The sequence below is a fragment of the Microtus pennsylvanicus genome, chromosome X, assembly GCF_037038515.1.
Source record: "Microtus pennsylvanicus isolate mMicPen1 chromosome X, mMicPen1.hap1, whole genome shotgun sequence".
Classification (NCBI taxonomy): domain Eukaryota; kingdom Metazoa; phylum Chordata; class Mammalia; order Rodentia; family Cricetidae; genus Microtus; species Microtus pennsylvanicus.
In genome coordinates, this window is record NC_134601.1 from 32,582,583 (window position 1) to 32,602,138 (window position 19,556).

Here is a 19,556-nt window from a genome sequence, read left to right on the forward strand (position 1 = left end):
GGAAGGACTGCAAATTAGAAGAGACGACTATCGGGAATGGTGTCATGGAAGATAGCAAATTTAGAAAATAGTAAAAGGTGGAAGCCTGAGGGTGGGGTGTCTATGTGGCATGCAGATATCTTCATAGGTGGTGAGAACCCCGTGAAGAGCACTCATTTGTAAAAATACCGATTTCAAATGTATGCATCCTGCGAATGGACGGAAATAGAAAACACTATCCTGAGTGAGGTAAGCCAGACCCAAAAAGAGGAACATGGGATGTACTCACTCATATTTGGTTTCTAGCCATAAATAAAGGACATTGAGCCTTTAATTCGTGATCCTAGAGAAGCTAAATAAGAAGTTTAACCCAAATAAAAACATATAGGCATCCTCCTGAATATTAACCTTCATCAGGAGAAGGAAGGAGACAGAGACAGAGACCCACTTTGGAGCACCGGACTGAAATCCCAAGGTCCATATCAGGAGCAGAAGGAGAGAGAGCACGAGCAAGGAACTCAGGACCACGACGGGTGCACCCACACACTGAGATAATGGGGATGTTCTATCGGGAACTCCCAAAGCCAGCTGGCCCAGGTCTGGAAAAGCATGGGATAAAACCGGACTTGCTGAACATAGCCGATAATGAGGACTACTGAGAACTCAAGAACAATGGCACTGGGGTTTTTGATACTACTGCACGTACTGGCTTTGTGGGAGCCTAGGCAGTTTGGATGCTCACATTCCTAGACCTGGATGGAGGTGTGTGGTCCTTGGACTTCCCACAGGTCAGGGAACCCTGATTGCTCTTCAGGCTGACGAGGGAGGGGGGCTTGATTGGGGGAGGCGGAGGGAAATGGGAGGCGGTGGCAGTGAAAAGGCAGAAATCTTTAATAAATAAATAAATAAATAACAAATGTATGCGTCAGTTTAAAAATATTCAAAATAATAGAATAGTTAAAACAGACATAGGAAACAGGAGTATGAGGAAATATGGCAATCATTGTCTTGAGACGGGTTTTCTTTTTAATAGTAAGCTTGTGAAGAATATGAATAAAGGACATTATTACAGATAAATTATGAGACAACTCACATGGATTAAAAAAAGGTTTTTGTGGCTCCCTAAAACCAGTACGGGGCAAAAAAGATAACTCTTTAATTTTTAGAGTTAGATGCATTGTGTGTACATGTCCGCAGCCAAGCTGGATAATACAATACTAATACTAATACTAATACTAATACTAATACTAAGAAGAAGAAGAAGAAGAAGAAGAAGAAGAAGAAGAAGAAGAAGAAGAAGAAGAAGAAGAAGAAGAAAAAGAAAAAGAAGAAGAATAAAATCACTATGAAATTATTCCTGGAAACACCCATTTAAAACATTGAAACTGAAAATGTTTATGCAGATAATCATTCATAAAACGTTTTTGACCAAAGGCAATGGCAGGTATCTTTCAGTTAGTGTTGAATACAGCTCGAAAAGGAGTCTGGATGTCTTTGGGAAATGTCACAGTCCCACTGCAAGCTCAGACCCAGCACCTTAAGATCTAGCTCTGCCATGGGAATCGTGTTAACAGTTTAGGGCATCTGAACACAAAAACATGAGTTGTGCTCAGGAAGTCTGAGTGAGCAGGTTGGGCTGGTTTTCCTGTAAAGGCCCATTTGCAATGGAGTTGGCTCTGTGATGTCATGAATAAATGAAGGAATGCACACAAAAAAAATGGATCCCACCATTATTTCTTTCTTCCTAAAATAAGTAAGGTAACATTTGACAGAGAACCAAAGAAGCCAATTGTAAAATCAAATGCCATTTGCTTCAAAAACATAACTGCCACTGCCGGGGAGGATGAATCTGCCCTGCTGTCAGGGCCTGGAGGATCCACGCTTAACTGTTGCTACTCACAGAACTGTTGGGGCTTCACTTTATGGTTAGTAGAGTCACAGTCCTATTTCTAACAAATAAAGAGAAAGGAACTACTACTAATATCCTATTAGGCTTCCTGTGCTTCCTCAGCTTGAGCTTCAGATGGTTTTTTCATAGTGTTCAAGGACCAGGCACTGAAGGTGCATTTTAGCAAGGGACACATCCTGCTCTACTGTGGGAAAATGGAGAACTAGGAATTAGAATGGAGAATCTCTGCCCTTGGAAAGTCATCCTGAGGTACACAGCATTACAGACACACGACTTACAGTTTCCAGGATAACTCTTTCCTATGCCTTAGAGATTTCTTTCTGCACTTCATTTTTTTTTCCTTACCACCAGAAAAGCTTTGCGATGTTCACTAGGGAACAAAAAAAAAAAAAAAAAAACAACAACAACAACAACCCAAAAACCAAAACTATACTTGAACCTGAAGCCCTGGCTTGGTTTGACACTTCACCTCATTTAAATTTAAAAGAACAAACTTTGCATATCCAAAGGATGCTTATTATGAATTCAGATTAAGTACAGTGGCTACTTCACGCACATCTAATCAACCACTCCGCAAAAAGTTCCAGGGACACATTTTAAGGGTACCAGTATCGTTGTGGGACGAGAATAGCTAAAGCACTTACCTTGGAAATTGGTTGGAGGATCAGGTAAAGGTCACATGGAGCAGACATGGAAAACAAGGCACAGGCCTACATTAGAGAACACTAAGATTTCCCAGAGTAAGGAACCATTTGCCATGTCCATGGAATGAGATCTTTACAGAGGAAGACACAATGTACAATCCTATGCCCCTTCGATCTAAGGGAACCTCAAGCAAGGACAGAAATTTCTCTGTTCTCTTCAAGAACACTGCAGTGGTGGACACAGAGGAGAAAGAACTGTGCCACTCTCTGTCTAGAAATTGCAAAACACCTGTCCACTCTCGGCCCTATCCCCAGGGCCCAGGGCAGCTTAGAAACAGATGACCTGCACACTAGCTAAAAACAGGTACGGAGGAGGAGAGAGCTGGGCTTGTGGCTGCAAAGGACACTGATGGTGACTTCAAGCAGTAAAAGCATAAGGGAAGACATACACAGGGAACTTTTAGGGCTTAGGGCACAAGCAAAGCATAGACAGGTAATGGGAGTCACTTCAGGGGAAGCTGGTGCACTGGGAGAAAGGAAGACAGACAGCAAGCAGCGAGTGAGGATTTCAGTGTTGTGTGTGTGTGTGTGTGTGTGTGTGTGTGTGTGTGTGTGTACATGTCACCGCATGAACATGGAGCATCAGGAGGCAACTCACAGGAGGCGATTCTCTCCTTTCACCATGTGTGGACCCCTGGGATTAACCTCAGAGTTGTCATGTTTGAGAGCAAAAACCTTTACCCACGTGCAGGCTCTTGCTTTGCTTTATTGGCACAGGGTCTCTCATTGGACTCACTGACTAGGCTAGGCTGCCTGACCAGAAACTCAGAAGGAACTCCCTGTCTCTGGCTCCCCAGAACTGGTATTACAACCATATGCTATGACACCTGTCATGTTACATAGTTTCTGGAGTTGTTAATCAGGTCCTCATGCTTGCAAGCCAATGCTTTGCTAACTGGTCCATCATTATAGCATCGAAATCTTCATTCTTTTTTAATTCGATTTAGTGTTTAAAAAAGAAAAAAACTGTCTTTTTTTTTCATTTTACGTACTAATCCGAGTTCCCACGCCCTCCCCTCCTTCCTTCCACTCCTCCGACATCCCAAACTGCCCCCCAACAACTCCTCAGAGTGGGTAAGACACATTACTTTGGGGAAGGTCCAAGGTCCTCCCTACTATATCTAGGCTGAGCAAGCTATCCTTCCAAAGAGAATAGGTTCCCCAAATGCCAGTACAAGGAGGAGAGACAAATCCTGTTGCCATAGCCAGTTGCTCTGCAATCTGCCCCAGCCATACAACTGTCACCCACATTCAGGGGGAATAGTTTGTACCTATGCTGTTTCCTTCTTTGTCTTGTTGTCGTTTGTGAGCTCCCACTGGCACAAGTAAACTGTTTCAGTCGATGTCCCCATCATGGTCTTGACGTCTTTGCTCGTATTCTCACTCCTCCCACTCTTCAACTGGACTTTGGGAGCCATTGCTCTGCTGTGTGTCTCTGCCTCTGTTTCCATCAGTTGCTGGATGAAGGTTCTGCAGTGATATTTAAGATATTCGTCAGTCTGACTACAGGGCAAGGACCATCCAAATCTTCATTCTTAATTTGTGTCTCAAATAGATCTATAATTTTGAGAGTCAAATAAAACTGCATTGGATAAAGATGCTTGCTGTCTGCTGTAGAATAATCCTACAGCCTGTAGCCTTTAAGCTGCCTGCCCACTTGAGCTTGGCTTCTTATAGCAGTTATGCTGATGTAAGCATGTGTCCGGCCTCTATTCTGGCTGTGGGATTCGGCTACTGTTTTTTTTCAAACAGAGGATTCTGATTTGTGAGTCTCCCCCTAAATAAATAGCCATCTATTATTCTCAATTCTGAGTTAGTGTGGGATTTCTTTTAAGCATCCTTCTTCATCTGGGGCCCATGTGGATTTGGACTCCACACCTACTGCATGGACAGTTTAAAGCCTTAGCTGATCCAAGGCCTGAAAAATCTTCCAACTGTGTCTGCGTAGCTGGCTTTTACCTAAAACTTTGGTAGTTTTTTTTTCCTCTGCCACAGCAGAGCTTACTGCATGTGGTGACTTGGAAATTTCCCAAGCACACACATGTCCCACACCCCACTGCCACCTTCCCTGGCTTGGTTCCCTGGTGTGGTTCCTTGATGTGGCAAATTAGGCACCTTCCAGTTGCGCTCCCTGCCCGTGAGTTCTGGGTTTCTTGCTTCATGTATGGAATTGATTTAATTGCTTTTAATTTGTTAAGCAAAGTATATTTCTCAGTATTTAACCAGTGTCAAGGCGGGAAACTAAAGTGGCTCAAGACTGTTCCTGTTGCCTCTGGCTGTATCACTGCTAGTCGCGACTCTGCAACCACGACATCTGCTGGACAATAAAGACCATTACACCTAAAACACTTTACCAGATTTCAAAACAGGTAATTAATAAGTCAATATGGCAGACTATATTAATATTGAAACTTTTAGTAACTTTTTTGCTAATACTATGGATTGTATTCTGTGAGGTTTATATGGTCATGCTGATACTTCCATTTATTGGGTATTGGGACTCAGTTTTTTCTTCATATTATATCATTAAGGAAAAATGTGGCACTTTTAGGAATGATACAGTCTTTACAGACTAATAGTGAACAGCTAGTTGACAGTATTAATACCATCAAAAATTAAAAGTTCCCTGAAAAATTAATACTATTGAAAAGGGTAACATTAATTTCACAGACAAAGTTGAATTCATATCTCAAAGTACTAGGAAATTATCTGAAAGAATTCATGCTGTAGCATTTGACAATCAAAATTTGTTAAAAAGTTATGATAGGTTAGCAGGTAGAGTATCTTTCCAGGATGGCAATCTGCATGCTATTCAAATAATGTCCAAAGATGAAATGCTATCTTTAAAGGAAAAACTTCAGACCTTGGAATTACATGTGCAGAATGAGGACCAGAGACTAGGTGCCCCAATGAAATTACTAGAAATATATACATGCCAGGAGATTCAGGCTTTACAAAAGACAATAATAACAAGATTTTAAATGATTGAGGAAATTATTGGAGCTGATGAATAGAGAAAGAAGGCACCTGACAGGACTCAACATCACCAGTAGCTGTCAGAGATGACTTACCCAGGTTCTTAGCTTCCTACTATGTAATCTACTCTGACAAAGCATCACGTTCTAAAGACCCAAAGGATGCAAAGAAGGTAGAAGGATACCTATAGGAATGAATGATCTCAAAGAAGTTAAGCAAGCTGTCATAACTTATGGCTTGCATTCTGCATTTGTTAGGGAGATGATGAAGACATGGGCTGCTAGCATCAAAGAAACACCACATAACTTGATTCAGTTAGTTTCTACAGTCCTGGATTATGAACCACAGTTGATGTTCAGATATTATTTCAAGGAAAAGTCTAAAATTTTAGAACAACAGGAAAACACAAAAGGACTTGAAACTTCCCAAGATCAAATTCTTGGTGAGGGCACTTATGCTGACCCACAGGCTCAAGCTCTTTACAATGAAAAAACCTTTTCCCCATGCCACAAAGAAGCCTTAAATGCTTGGGACAGGATTCAAGGCCTAGAAAAATTAATTGAATCGTATACCTGAGTTAAACAGGGCCAAAGAGAACCCTTTGGTGAATTAAAAAAATAACTAAGGCTATACAAATAAGAGTAACAGACCCAGATGTTAGATTAGTACTTATTGAATTTCTGGCTTTTGAAAATGCCAGCTTAGAATGCAAAAAGAAAAAAAACTTGGGCCTTTAAAGGTTAAATCAGTCCCTATAGATGAATGGATTCTGCATAAAATGAACATTGAGACATTTGACTATAATACTGAATTTTGGGTAGGAGAAGCAATTTCCAAAGAATGAGGAGACATCAAAATGCCAAGTGTTTTAATTGTGGTAGAATAGGACATCTGAGAAGTGATTTTAGGCACAGAATTCCTATGAGTAATATCTCCTCTGGGAATAGCAAGAAATAGGACTCAGCCTTCAGGTATATGTAGAGGTGTGACAAAGGCTGACATTGGACCAATGAATGTAGATCAACAAAAGACAGACAAGGCAACCCAATATCATTGGGAAATCCTTGAGGGACCTTTTGCAGGCCCCCAGGTCAAAAGTGGCCCAGTCATTCCCAGTCACTGTGGAGGACATGTGTCACCAGGAAAATTTTAAAAATCCAGAGCCTTCTGTAAAAGACCATACTATTCTAGATGATGGCGTAAACATGGAGGATAAATCAAAAATTCTGATAGGAAATAGGAAACATATTCTGGCAGACTTCTATAAATGATCAAAGGCCGAAGCTAAGAGTGCATATAAATGGCATTGTAATTGTTGTTAAGATAGACACAGGTGTGGATGTGAATATCATTACTCCAGAATCTTGGCATCCAAATTGGCCTCTTCAAGAGGCAGATGCACAATTACTAGGAATTGGAACCATATCTCAAGTTAAACAAAGCACTAGATGGGTTGACTGCATTGTTCCAGAAGGTAGGAGAGGAAAGCTGAGAACATATGTGGCTAATATTGCAGTAAATGTAGGGGGTTGTGACATGCTGCAGCAATGGAATACCCAGATTAACATTCCTGCAGTCCCCAGAACTTATAATTCTAGAAAGGATATTATAAGGTACTATGCACAAAGGTCACCAACAATTCAGGCTGTACAAGAATATAGAGCAACTAGACAACCTTTAGAGGTGGCCACAGCCCTACTTTTAAAATGGTTAAGTGAGAAACCAATATGGATTAAACAGTGGCTATTAACAGAAGATAAACTGCAGGCTTTAGAACAGCTGGTAGAAGAGAAAATGGATGATCACCATATTGAAGAATAAATCAGCCCTTGGAATTCTCCTGTATTTGTTGTTGAAGAGAAACTGCTTAATGGAGAATGGTAACAGATCTAAGAGCTGGCAACAAGGTAATTCCACCTATGGACCTTCTACAATCTGGAATTTCTCTGCCTTCTTTTTTTTTGCACAAGAATATTTAAAACTTTATTTGTAATTGCCAAAGCCCCGAAACAGGCAAAATATCTGTTGTAAGGAGAGCCCCTTTGTTATTCCCTGCCGCCTGAAAGAAAAAAAAAAGGACAATCTCTGCCTTCTCTATTACCAATAGGATGGCCTCTTATATTGATTTGAAAAATTGTTTCTTCACTATACCTTTACAAGAAAAGTATAGAGAAAATTTGCCTTCACACAACAGGCCACAAGGAAAAAGACTGTCAAATCTTGCCAAGACAGGGTAAGAAGGTTTCAAAAATTTCTTGCCTCTGAAAATAGCCTTTCAGTTACTCTAGGCCTTAGCCAAAGTTGGTTGCTTCAATGGTGCAAATGAGACTTTCGGTAATGCCCAGGTAGCCAGTTGTCTCTGTCATTTCTTGCATATTTTAGAAGTTGCTTGATTGCACTTCCTGCTTATTCAAGTAATATTATTTCCCTTCTCATATCTTCAGTGGAGTTGAAGACTAGATAAATGTAGTTACTTTCCTCTTATGACTTAGCCAAGTTACTTATTGTACAAGACTTAAACTCATTAGGATAGGATAATTATTGAATATATTTGTTCTTATTGTATATAATTATGTATTAGGCTTAAAACTCTCTTACTTAAAAAAGTGGGAGATGCTTTAGGAAATCCTACAGCCAATAGCCTTTAAGTTACCTGCCCACTCGGGCGTGGATTCTTATAGTAATTATGCCAGTGTAAAGCATGCATCCGGCCTCTTTTCCAGCTGCGGGATTTGGTAGCTGTTCTCATATCCAGCAGAGGATATTGATTTGTAAGTCTACCCCTAAATAAATAGCCATCTATTATTCTCAATTCTGAGCTAGTGCGGGATTTCTTTTAAGCATCCTTCTTCAGCTCTCTAACCTGATAACTTGAGTTCAGTCCCTGGAACTACGTGGCTGAAGGTGAGAACTGATTGTGGGAAGTTCAAGTCTGACCTCCACATGCATGTGGTGTGGTTGTCTGTGTGTGTGTATACATGCATAAAACTTTTTTATGAAAACTAAAAGTCAAATTTGAATGGGCATAATGGAAGGAGGAACAGCATCCACAAATTATGATATGCCTAATATGAATAAGGATATGAAAATAAATATAAGCATTTTTCTGAGGCACTAAGGGGAAAAACAAGTCAAGTACTAACATAATGATGAGTCTGTGCTAACAATTTCTTGTTCATGCACTTTCTATACATAAATCGAATCATATTTCCTAACTTATAAGATATAATCTGGCAGGTACATCCTTAATTCCAATAACATATGGGGTATTATGAGCATTAAAAATCTATTCTCACGTTGGAAGCAATTTAGATAATAACAACACCAAAGGCAATGATGAAAGGGAAAGATCTTGGAGGAAGGCAGAACTAAGTAGGAAGCTGTAGTGCTCTGGTTGCCAGGCAGCCACCCTTAGGCCCTTGCTTGTTACCGTAGTGATATTTGGAGAGATACCTAACCACTCTTTGCAATGACATCTGCACTCTCCACATCTGCATAGCATTATTTGTTTTCATTTCTTCTCCACAACTCCACCAACACTTTCAAAATCTTATAGATTTGACAAACCTGTAAGAATACCTACAATGTCCATGGTTAGGAAATGGGGCTAATTTGCCTATCCCAAAACAAGAATGGAAAACAGTTAAATGAATGCAAGATAGACCAAAATAAAGTCATTCAAACAAATTCTGAAGATAGCAGATGGGTAAAATAATAATAAGAATGTCTTAAAAAGTCATAAAGAATCAAATTATTAACTATCTATGTAAAATACCTATGATATGCATAAGCAAGTATACGAATATACATATATAGTTTAAATGAAATTTTCCCATTTGGGAACACAATGTTCCCCTCAAGAGCCACAGAACACCTGACAAAAAAAAACCCTCAACACCAGGCATGAGAAAAGTCCTTTTTTGACGTTGGTAAGTGTTGCCCAATAGAATCCTAAACATTATAGACTGTTGTTGTTGCCCTTGTTTGCCTCCCAGGGGTTAGTGTCTGAAGACACTATGTGTTCTGAACACAAGACCCAGAGTCTCTGAGCTATATTTTACCTGTGAGCCTCCTCTATGAGGACGAACTTTCAAGGTATCAGAAGATAACCATGCAAGCTTCCAAGGGGAAAGAAACAACCAGTAGTCCTATCCAGCCGTGATGTCTATGAACTACAGCAATGACCAACACAGCACAGTATCCCTAAGGATACGGTAGTGATATGCATAGTCTAGCAGTAACTGACAGTTCTATAATTCAACTTAAGGCCCACTAAACAGGAGGGAAATTATCCCTTGTACTGTAAACTCTGGCTAGTGAAGTCATGGATCTTGGAGGAGAACCTAAATCCGCCAGCTGTTTAACTAAACCGGTGTAACCCTATCTCATCCTTTATCAAACTTCTCTTTGCAAAAGATGGAAATCCACAACCAATCAAAACGCAGAGTTATGAAGCCCAATCCCAACTACAACACAAACCTTGTACTTAAGTCTCAGGGATCATTGCAGAAGATGGAGCAGAACGAACCAGAGTAATGGAGCTTTGCTGTGAGATTGTGTTTCCTAGGCATGCCAGAAGCTACACCCATAATTTCACACCAACATGACTGTCTAAACATGAACTGAACAAGGATGACACCAATATACATGTTAACATAGATGGGGGAGAGAGTAATACCGCAGCCCTAACCAAAGAACTACAGGCAACTAAGGAATGCTGAGCATGGGCAAAGTAGACCAGCTCTGAAAACTATGCATATGAATAACATTGAACCAATTATATTTATATATATTTAGGAATGTGTAGAAATATATGAATATAGCATCAATTAAAGAAAAAGAGCTCAGGAATTTTAAAGAGAGCAAGGGGGTCATATAAAAGGATTTTCTGGGAAGAAAGAGAAAGGGGAAATGATGTAATTATATTATAATCTAAACAAATCATTTTAAAAGAATAGAAAATCAGTCAGATGCAAAGTGCTCATTTGTAATCCTAGCAGGATCAGAACTTCCATCCTGGGCTACATAACATAACCAGACCAATTTGGCCTACAAAAGAAACATACACGAGTTGTCTCAAAAATAGAAACAAAAATGTTTACTAAAACAGAAATTCATGAAGAAAAAACAAAAAAGTGGGGTTTTTTTGGGGGGGGGATAATCCTAGGTCTGTCCAAGTGGCATGAAAACCTTTATGTGGCTTTTAAAGCTGGAAGCCTGGCTACAAGCTTCGGAGCTCTGACATGTATCACTGTACGATTTTGTTCACATTGGTAGCCTTTTCTGTCTAAATTTATTCATTTGTAATGAAGAGGGATTGAAGTACAATTGAGTCTTATAAAAATTTCTGGGTACGATTCATAACAAGAAACTCATTTGACATCATACTCTACTCATGTACATGCCAAAATATTTGAGACAAAATTTTAAAGATTTATTTGTACTTAATGTGCGTGGGTGTTTTCCAGCATGTATGTCTGTGCACCACAAGCATGCAGGGCTCCAGAAGTCAAAGGACAGCACTGGATATCCTGGAACTGGAGTTACAGATGGTTGTGAGCTACCGTGTTTATTCTGGGAATTGAACCCAGGTCCTTTGGAAGATCAGTCAGTGCTCTTACCCACTTAACTTTCTCTCTAGCCCCAATAAGACAAATCTTCTACAAAGTTATTCTAATTATTGGATATATTTGCTATGATTTTTTGTCTTGACTTTATGTTCAGCTTATGACCAATAAATTGGTTTTATACCTCATTCGTGCTTTTCAATGCACAATTTGAAAAAAAAACTAGATTACTGGGTGACCTAGGGTTTCCTATAGTTCTGGAAGCCTATTGTTTTTATGTTGTGTCTTATCTTTTAGAGAAAGAACAGTAACAGCAAGTAGCCTTTTAAAAAACTTTTCCACAGTGCCAAACACTGTCCTGAGCACTTCACTCATATGAAATAACCTCACATTTCAACAACCATGATGACTACCTTCATTGGTGCAATTTTAAAGGTGAAGAAAGTCAATGAGGCTGATATGCGCACTGAATTTAGTGGACTAACAAAGCCATTTCACATCATATTAAAGTGTTTTGACTCTTTTACACTATGCCCACTTTATAAAACATTGTCCCAGGACTAGAGCAGTGCCTCAGTGGTTATGAGCATTGGTTGCTATTCCTTAGTATCTGGGTTCAGTTTTCAGCACCCACATGGTGGCTCACATTCCGTGGAATTCCAGTTCTAGAGGACCATGCTGTCTCTTGTGGCCTCTGTGGGCACAGCACACACGTTGTATATATGTAGACAAAACACACACATAAAACAAAATAGAGAAATCTTTTACAAATCAAATACAAACAATGAAACAAAGCAAACCATTTTACCTATAGAGGCATTATAACAAATCTTCCAGTTGAGAAGCGATACCCATTATAGGACTCTCAATGCTACAGAAAAACCCTATCTCAAAAATAAAAAATATATATATTCAGAGGCCTGGGAAAGTAAAGAAAAGGTATAGATAGTCATAAAAAAGAAACACATAGTTTAAATTAATAAGGTTCTTAAAAATGGAGTAAAATAACATTAAGAGCCCACATAAAAGAGAGTATAGATACTGTATGTAATTGAGTTGTCTTTAAATAGTTTGACTGCTGAGAAAAGAACAAAAGCTGCTAAAAGGTATTTTATAATAAATATTGCCGGATTGATCCAACATTATATATATATCTATATATATATTTAAATATATGTATATATATATATTTTTTTTAAATGCCTTGACTTCAAAATTTAAGTCAAACGGTATGCTGCTTTGCAGAAGAGGGCATGCTTTTGTTTCCACGGAAAATTAGAGGGTGTAGATTCATTCTGGGATGGGAAAAATCAGGGGTGTTTGAAGAAAACCCCCTGAAAAAAATTCTAATGGTAGTGAATAGCTCACATGATCCAACATTTCAGAACACCTCTGTTGCAGTTTCCCCTGTGTTCTACATCAAGAAGAACTTAAAGACTGCTCACTGAGAGGGGCCACTGGATGGTATCCTGAGCATAGGCAATCTCAAAGGCCCCTCCACAGTGACACATGTCCTTCAACAAGGCCATACGCACGCCAATAAAGCTATACTTTCTGATATACTCTATGAGATAATGAGGGCCATTTATAATCAAACTACCAATTCTAGGCCCTGGACACAAGAACTTGAAAAAAATATCATAATACAAAATGCATTTAGTCTAACTCCAAAAGTCTCCGTAGTCTATCACAGTCTCAACAATGTTCTAAAGTCCAAAGTTCAAATTCTCCCCTGAGATTCATGCACTTTCTTAACTCTAACACCAAATAAAATAAAATAAACAGATTCAAAATTTAAAGGCACAAGAGATATATTATGGTACCAAAATATAAGGAAGAAAGGATAGTAAGGAAACACGGGACCAAAGAAAGCCTAAACACCAGCAGGACAAACTCCAAACTCTGTATCTTCATGCCTGATGTCAAAGGTCTCTTCAGATCTCCAACTCTATTGCTCTTTGACACTGGCTCAATCTAGTGCTGCCAGGGGCGGTCTTGAACTCACAGAGATCTGTCTGACTCTGCCTCTCGAGCGCCTCTCGTAGAGCCACCACTGCCTGGCCTCTATGGCTATCTAGTGCCTTATCTCTGCACTCTGATTTTCAGGCAAGCTTTTTATTTGTTAGATCACAAGCAAAATATCATCACATTTCCCCTTTTTTTTTCTAAAATTTAAAAGATTATAATTAATATAAGAAAACCACAAGTACAATAACTATATATTGTATACAATAAGGGTAAACAATATATTCAGGCAATAAGTACATTAACAAAGTCTAGTCATTAGCACTTGACAAATTCAGAGAAAATACTCCATTATCCTCCTTTGGTGAGTCCAAAAGGTAACAGCTAATTTGTTTTCTATTCTAACTTGCATTACCACATTTCTGTATCCCCCCTTTTCTTTTTAAAACAAGATCCTGAATGTATTGAGTCTGAGGGATTTTAGAGACAGGATCTTGCCTATTCAGTCTGAACATTCGGAGAAGTAGTGGCTGGCTTCTCCGTTTCTCTGATAGTTCAGCTTTCACTCCCTAATACCTGACTCTGGGTTTTTATTATTAAGACCAATTAGAATTGGCACTACACCTGGCCACGGAGGCAGGAGAATGGGAGTGCTTGCCCTGCCCCTCACCAACTGCAACACTCTCAGTAGAATTGGCCCTGGTAATGTGTGTACAGGTGAGCCAACCTGAAAGACTGAGAGCGTAACTGGACCTACTCCTTGCAGTCTGCTGCATTGGGTGAGCTAGCCAGGGCAGGAACGGAGAACTCACTCAGGCAGTGACTACAAGGGAAAGCTGCCAGGGAGATCAACCCACCAACCACCAGGCCCAGAAGCAGGACTGAGTTAGCCCAGCCCAGCATCCACTGAATCTGTGAACTGCTGGAGCAGGTGAAGGGGGTGAACCTACAGACCCCAAACAGCAGGATCCCCACTAAGGCAGCAACAGTATTTGAAGGAGGAGTCATGATGATGACCCAGTGTTAATAGTGTAGCAGAAGGCAGAGGCCTCAAACCAGACCAATGGCTCATTGCAGTAAACCCAAGAAAAGATGTATGGACTAAAGGGTACCCTCTGGGGCTAACTGGGCCACAGCTACAGTTTCCATGCTGAGATTCTTTCTTTCATTTGTTCATTTATTTTAATTTATATATTTTAGGGATGAGTTTACAAGAGCAGAGGCTGGATGCAAAGAAATGGAGAAATAAATGGGATTGGAATGCCTGATATGTGTGCCTTCTTTCTCTCCAAAACATGGCCAGAATCTTCCCTTTTTCAATGTTTAAAGATCCAGACATCCATCCCATTTCTCCAGCTTTATGAAAGTTTTGTTACATTATTCCCTTCCTCCCACCCTCTGGGTTCACAGGTCTCTCTGAAGGACATGGCCAGCTAGCCATGCTTTCTTTGGTTTGGTCCCCACTGGACAATCCCACTCACACTTTCTTTTCCAAAAGAAATAGTAATTCTGGAAATATACATTTGAAAACTTGATAGATATCAAGCTCTTGTTTTTTTTTCACCTATGAAGACTGGGAAATGCTCATGTTACATGTAAAATTTGAAGGACACCTAAGTCCGAATCAGCATAGAAAGATGAGGTGGAAAGTCCTTCGGTATATGTGTTGCTCTCATTGGTTAATGAATAAAGAAGCTGCTTTGACTTGTGATAGGGCAGAGTAGAGCTATGAAGAAAAACTAAGCTGAATGCTGGGAGAAAGAAGGCAGAGTTGAGAGAAGCCCTGTGGCTGCCGGAGGAAAAAAGACATGAGCCGTCAGCTAACCTTGCTGGTAGGTCACAAGCCTCATGGTGAAATATAAAATAAAAGAAATATAAACTAAGAATAGAAAAATAATAATAATAGAAATAATAAAAAAATAATAGAAATATAAAAGTAGACGATGTAAGAGCTAACTAGAAATACACTTAAGCTATTGGCCAAACACGATTGCAAATTATACAGTTTCTGTGTGTTTATTGAGGGACCGGAGCAGGGCAGAACCCTCCGACAATATGAAGACATCAGTAAAATGATTGGTGCATACAGTGGACTATTGTTTGGGTGTGGGAAGGAATGAGGTTGCAAATGATCCCACCTACAGGTCCTGTCCGATTCAGACATGAGCTGCCATGCATGGCAGAAGGCAGAGTAGTGGCTAAGGAGTTCCAGGGACCAGGAAAGCTGTAGCTCTGGATTTGCTCCAGATGCCTGGGGCTCTGAGCCGAATCGCCGGCACGAAAAGGAAAAAAAAACTCAGGTTTACAGTGGTGCCTGGGGTACTGGTGGCACAGGGAGGGGGGCAGCAGAGGCGAGCGAGGGGCAAACAGCTCGTACTTAATGGGTAGGCGTGGTGACAGCACCTTAGAAGCCAAGACTGTGAAGGACTTTTCTCCATAGCACCACAGACATCTTTGTCTTTCCTAGAAGCACGCCCCCCCCCGGGGTGTCAAGGTGGGAACAGCGCCCTAGCGCCCTAGCGAGGGCTGGCTGGGAGTCGTCCGGCACGTGACACGTCATCAGTGAGAGCGGAAGTGTGACAGGGTGGGCTGCGACGACCCACCGACAGTCCGACCCTGAGGGGCCGCTAGGACACAGGCGGCCATTGGGATCAGGGTGGAGGCCCAGAGCCCAGCAGGCCAGCAGGGAGCAGCCAGGTAGAGCCGAGCCAGCCCCTGAGGGCACACCTCGAGGCCACCATGCCCCGGACCAGGCAGAGCAGCCGCCAAGGGTCGTCTGGTCAGCGGTCGTCTCCTCAGGGGTCGTCTGGTCAGGAGTCGTCTCCTCGGGGGTCGTCTCGTCAGGGGTCATCTCCTCAGGGGTCGTCTGCTCACGAGTCTTCTCCTCAGGAGTCGTCTCAACAGGGGTCGTCTCATCAGGGGTCCGCTCGACAGGGGTCCTCTCGACTTCGAGGGTCGACTCGCCACCGCGCACGCTCCTCCAGAGCCGGGCTGACACTGTCTGTCAGTCTGGTGGAACACCTTCTTCGGGAGGCCGGCCATACCTCGCGACTGAGCGAAACAGCGCCCATCTGGCTGACCGCCGTCCTGGAGTTCTTGGTCCGCAGAGTGCTGGAGCTGGCAGTCAATGAGGCCCAACGCCGAGGTGCCGAGATGTTCATCACCCCGGAGCTGCTGGACTTCACTGTCTACAACAACGCGCCCCTCAGCGAACTGTTCCAGTTCACCACCATCTCTCATGTGCCTCTGCCGGAACCTGGTCGTCGTCGCAGCAGTCGTCGACGTCACTGATGGCTCCTACCTGCTCCTGGCTCGCTGCCTGGCTCTGGGTTTCTGATGGACTTTCCGCCCCGTTTATCCATCGGGCATCAGTTCATCCTGCCCAACATTTCCCGTCGCCAGCCCTGTTTGGCTGACAAGCCTCGCCCCTCTGTTGTGTTCTCATTAAAGCTTTTCTCAGAGCATCGCATACATTTGCTTCCCTGAAGTTTCCTTTGGGCTTGGGATAGGGGTGGAGGTGGGTGTGAGGGTGGCAGTGGGGACAGAAGGTGAGGTGGGCCTAGCTGAAGGAACACAGGGGTTGGGAGTGATGGCTGCGGTTGACAGGGACCCACAGCCTGGTTACTCTAGTTTTTCTTTGGGCATGAGGCAGGAGTGGAAGATGGGGGGAGGAGGGTTAAACTCGGCCGAGTCGCAGGACACAGTGGTGTTTGGGGTGCAGGTGCGGAAGGCAGGCAGGGATGGTGAGGGAGCTGCTGCTCCGGTGGGAGACAAGGAGAACCTGGGTAGGGAGGGGTACACAAATTGGCCCTGAACCAGTGTGGACCAGCCTGAATAACTGCATCAGAAAGATGGCCTTCTCATAGGAAACCACAGGGCAGAGGAGCCCACGTCCAAAGGGGGACTTTCAATTCAGGAAGCAGATGTGGACAAGAACTCTGGCACGTGGCAACTAGGTTCATGGAGGAATTTTTCTTTTGGTTTTTTCGGGGCAGGGTTTCTCTGTAGCTTTGGTGCCTGTCCTGGAACTAGCTCTTGTAGACCAGGCTGGCCTCGAACTACCAGAGATCCACCTGCCTCTGCCTCCCAAATGCTGGGATTAAAGGCGTGCGCCACTACCGCCCAGCTAGGAATATTATTTATTATTAATTTTTGGATGGTCAGCAAGATCTACCAGGAGGTTCGCCTGGCAATGGATGTGAATATGTAACCTAGCCCACCAGTGCCTGTACTGCCCCAACATCTGTGGCTTTGCCTGCCCTGGGTCAAGGGTTTGTACATGAGGCTATATCCCTGATTCTGCTCAACCCCACATACTGTTATTTGCACATGGGTCAGACACTTGGCTTGCCCTGCTTCTGGATCTGGGGCTCTTCCGGCCACACCTACAGTATGGGTCGTTGGCAGCTGGTTTCATCCCACTTGCTATCATTTGCATATAGGGCTGGTGGTCTGACATAATCGGAAACATCATCCCTCTGACTGTGACTGGAGAAGGGACCTTCTCTGTATGTATGTTGAAGGCGAGAATGCCACCTCCCACTTCTGGCTTCAAACAGCTGCAGTGGCCTATCCCTTGGTAGTGCTCGTCCACTCCTCCCAAATTCAGCAGATGCAGTAACCTAGAGTGGCTCCGGCCTGTCCCCTTCAGTCTAAGCACTGACACCACCTCCTCCAACTGTCCAGCTCCCTGCACACTCACCATACTCTGTCTTGCTCTCCCATACCACAGTGGAAACTTACAACGACATAGGATCATCCAGCTAGAGAAGACAGGGAAAAGCACAAATGCATGATGTATGTGGACAACTTGTGAAGACAACAAATACATCCGTATTTGAAGCCTCTCCCAGGTTAGAAAGTGAATGACATCCTTCCGTGCATAAGAAAATGGGTCCAACTGTAGGCACTGAGAGAGAGAGATAAAAGCCAGGCATAGAAACACAAATACTACATCTTTCCTTCCATATGTGGAGAAAAAGGAAAAGTTGGAAGGCCTGCAAATTAGAAGAGACGACTATCGGGAATGGTGTCATGGAAGATAGCAAATTTAGAAAATAGTAAAAGGTGGAAGCCTGAGGGTGGGGTGTCCATGTGGCATGCAGATATCTGCATAGGTGGTGAGAACCCCGTGAAGAGCACTCATTTGTAAAAATACCGATTTCAAATGTATGCATCCTGCAAATGGACGGAAATAGAAAACACTATCCTGAGTGAGGTAAGCCAGACCCAAAAAGAGGAACATGGGATGTACTCACTCATATTTGGTTTCTAGCCATAAATAAAGGACATTGAGCCTATAATTCGTGATCCTAGAGAAGCTAAATAAGAAGTTTAACCCAAATAAAAACATATAGGCATCCTCCTGAATATTAACCTTCATCAGGCGAAGGAAGGAGGCAGAGACAGAGACCCACTTTGGAGCACCGGACTGAAATCCCAAGGTCCATATCAGGAGCAGAAGGAGAGAGAGCACGAGCAAGGAACTCAGGACCACGACGGGTGCACCCACACACTGAGATAATGGGGATGTTCTATCGGGAACTCCCAAAGCCAGCTGGCCCGGGTCTGGAAAAGCATGGGATAAAACCGGACTTGCTGAACATAGCGGATAATGAGGACTACTGAGAACTCAAGAACAATGGCACTGGGGTTTTTGATCCTACTGCACATACTGGCTTTGTGGGAGCCTAGGCAGTTTGGATGCTCACCTTCCTAGACCTGGATGGAGGTGTGTGGTCCTTGGACTTCCCACAGGGCAGGGAACCCTGATTGCTCTTCAGGCTGACGAGGGAGGGGGGCTTGATTGGGGGAGGCGGAGGGAAATGGGAGGCGGTGGCAGTGAAAAGGCAGAAATCTTTAATAAATAAATAAATAACAAATGTATGCGTCAGTTTAAAAATATTCAAAATAATAGAATAGTTAAAACAGACATAGGAAACAGGAGTATGAGGAAATATGGCAATCATTGTCTTGAGACGGGTTTTCTTTTTAATAGTAAGCTTGTGAAGAATATGAATAAAGGACATTATTACAGATAAATTATGAGACAACTCACATGGATTAAAAAAAGGTTTTTGTGGCTCCCTAAAACCAGTACGGGGCAAAAAAGATAACTCTTTAATTTTTAGAGTTAGATGCATTGTGTGTACATGTCCGCAGCCAAGCTGGATAATACAATAATAATACTAATACTAATACTAATACTAAGAAGAAGAAGAAGAAGAAGAAGAAGAAGAAGAAGAAGAAGAAGAAGAAGAAGAAGAAGAAGAAGAAGAAGAAGAAAAAGAAGAAGAATAAAATCACTATGAAATTATTCCTGGAAACACCCATTTAAAACATTGAAACTTCAAATGTTTATGCAGATAATCATTCATAAAACGTTTTTGACCAAAGGCAATGGCAGGTATCTTTCAGTTAGTGTTGAATACAGCTCGAAAAGGAGTCTGGATGTCT

At 42.2% G+C, this 19,556-nt stretch overlaps 1 protein-coding gene across 1 annotated transcript; it reads left to right on the forward strand.

Annotated features, from left to right (window-relative positions):
- Window positions 1-15,839: 15,839 nt before the first annotated feature.
- Window positions 15,840-16,391, forward strand: LOC142840301 (histone H2A-Bbd type 2/3-like). Its single transcript, XM_075956888.1, has 2 exons — window positions 15,840-15,879; window positions 16,054-16,391. The coding sequence occupies exons 1-2, from the start codon at window positions 15,840-15,842 to the stop codon at window positions 16,389-16,391; spliced, it is 378 nt and encodes a 125-aa protein (XP_075813003.1).
- The last annotated feature ends 3,165 nt before the right edge of the window (window positions 16,392-19,556 follow it).

What these genes read in the sequence shown, in the direction of transcription:
- LOC142840301 (XM_075956888.1), top strand. Translation starts at nt 15,840, where the DNA reads ATGCCCCGGACCAGGCAGAGCAGCCGCCAAGGGTCGTCTG. An exon ending in CAGCCGCCAAGGGTCGTCTG is followed by an intron (nt 15,880 to 16,053) that starts GTCAGCGGTCGT and finishes CTCGACTTCGAG; the next exon opens with GGTCGACTCGCCACCGCGCA.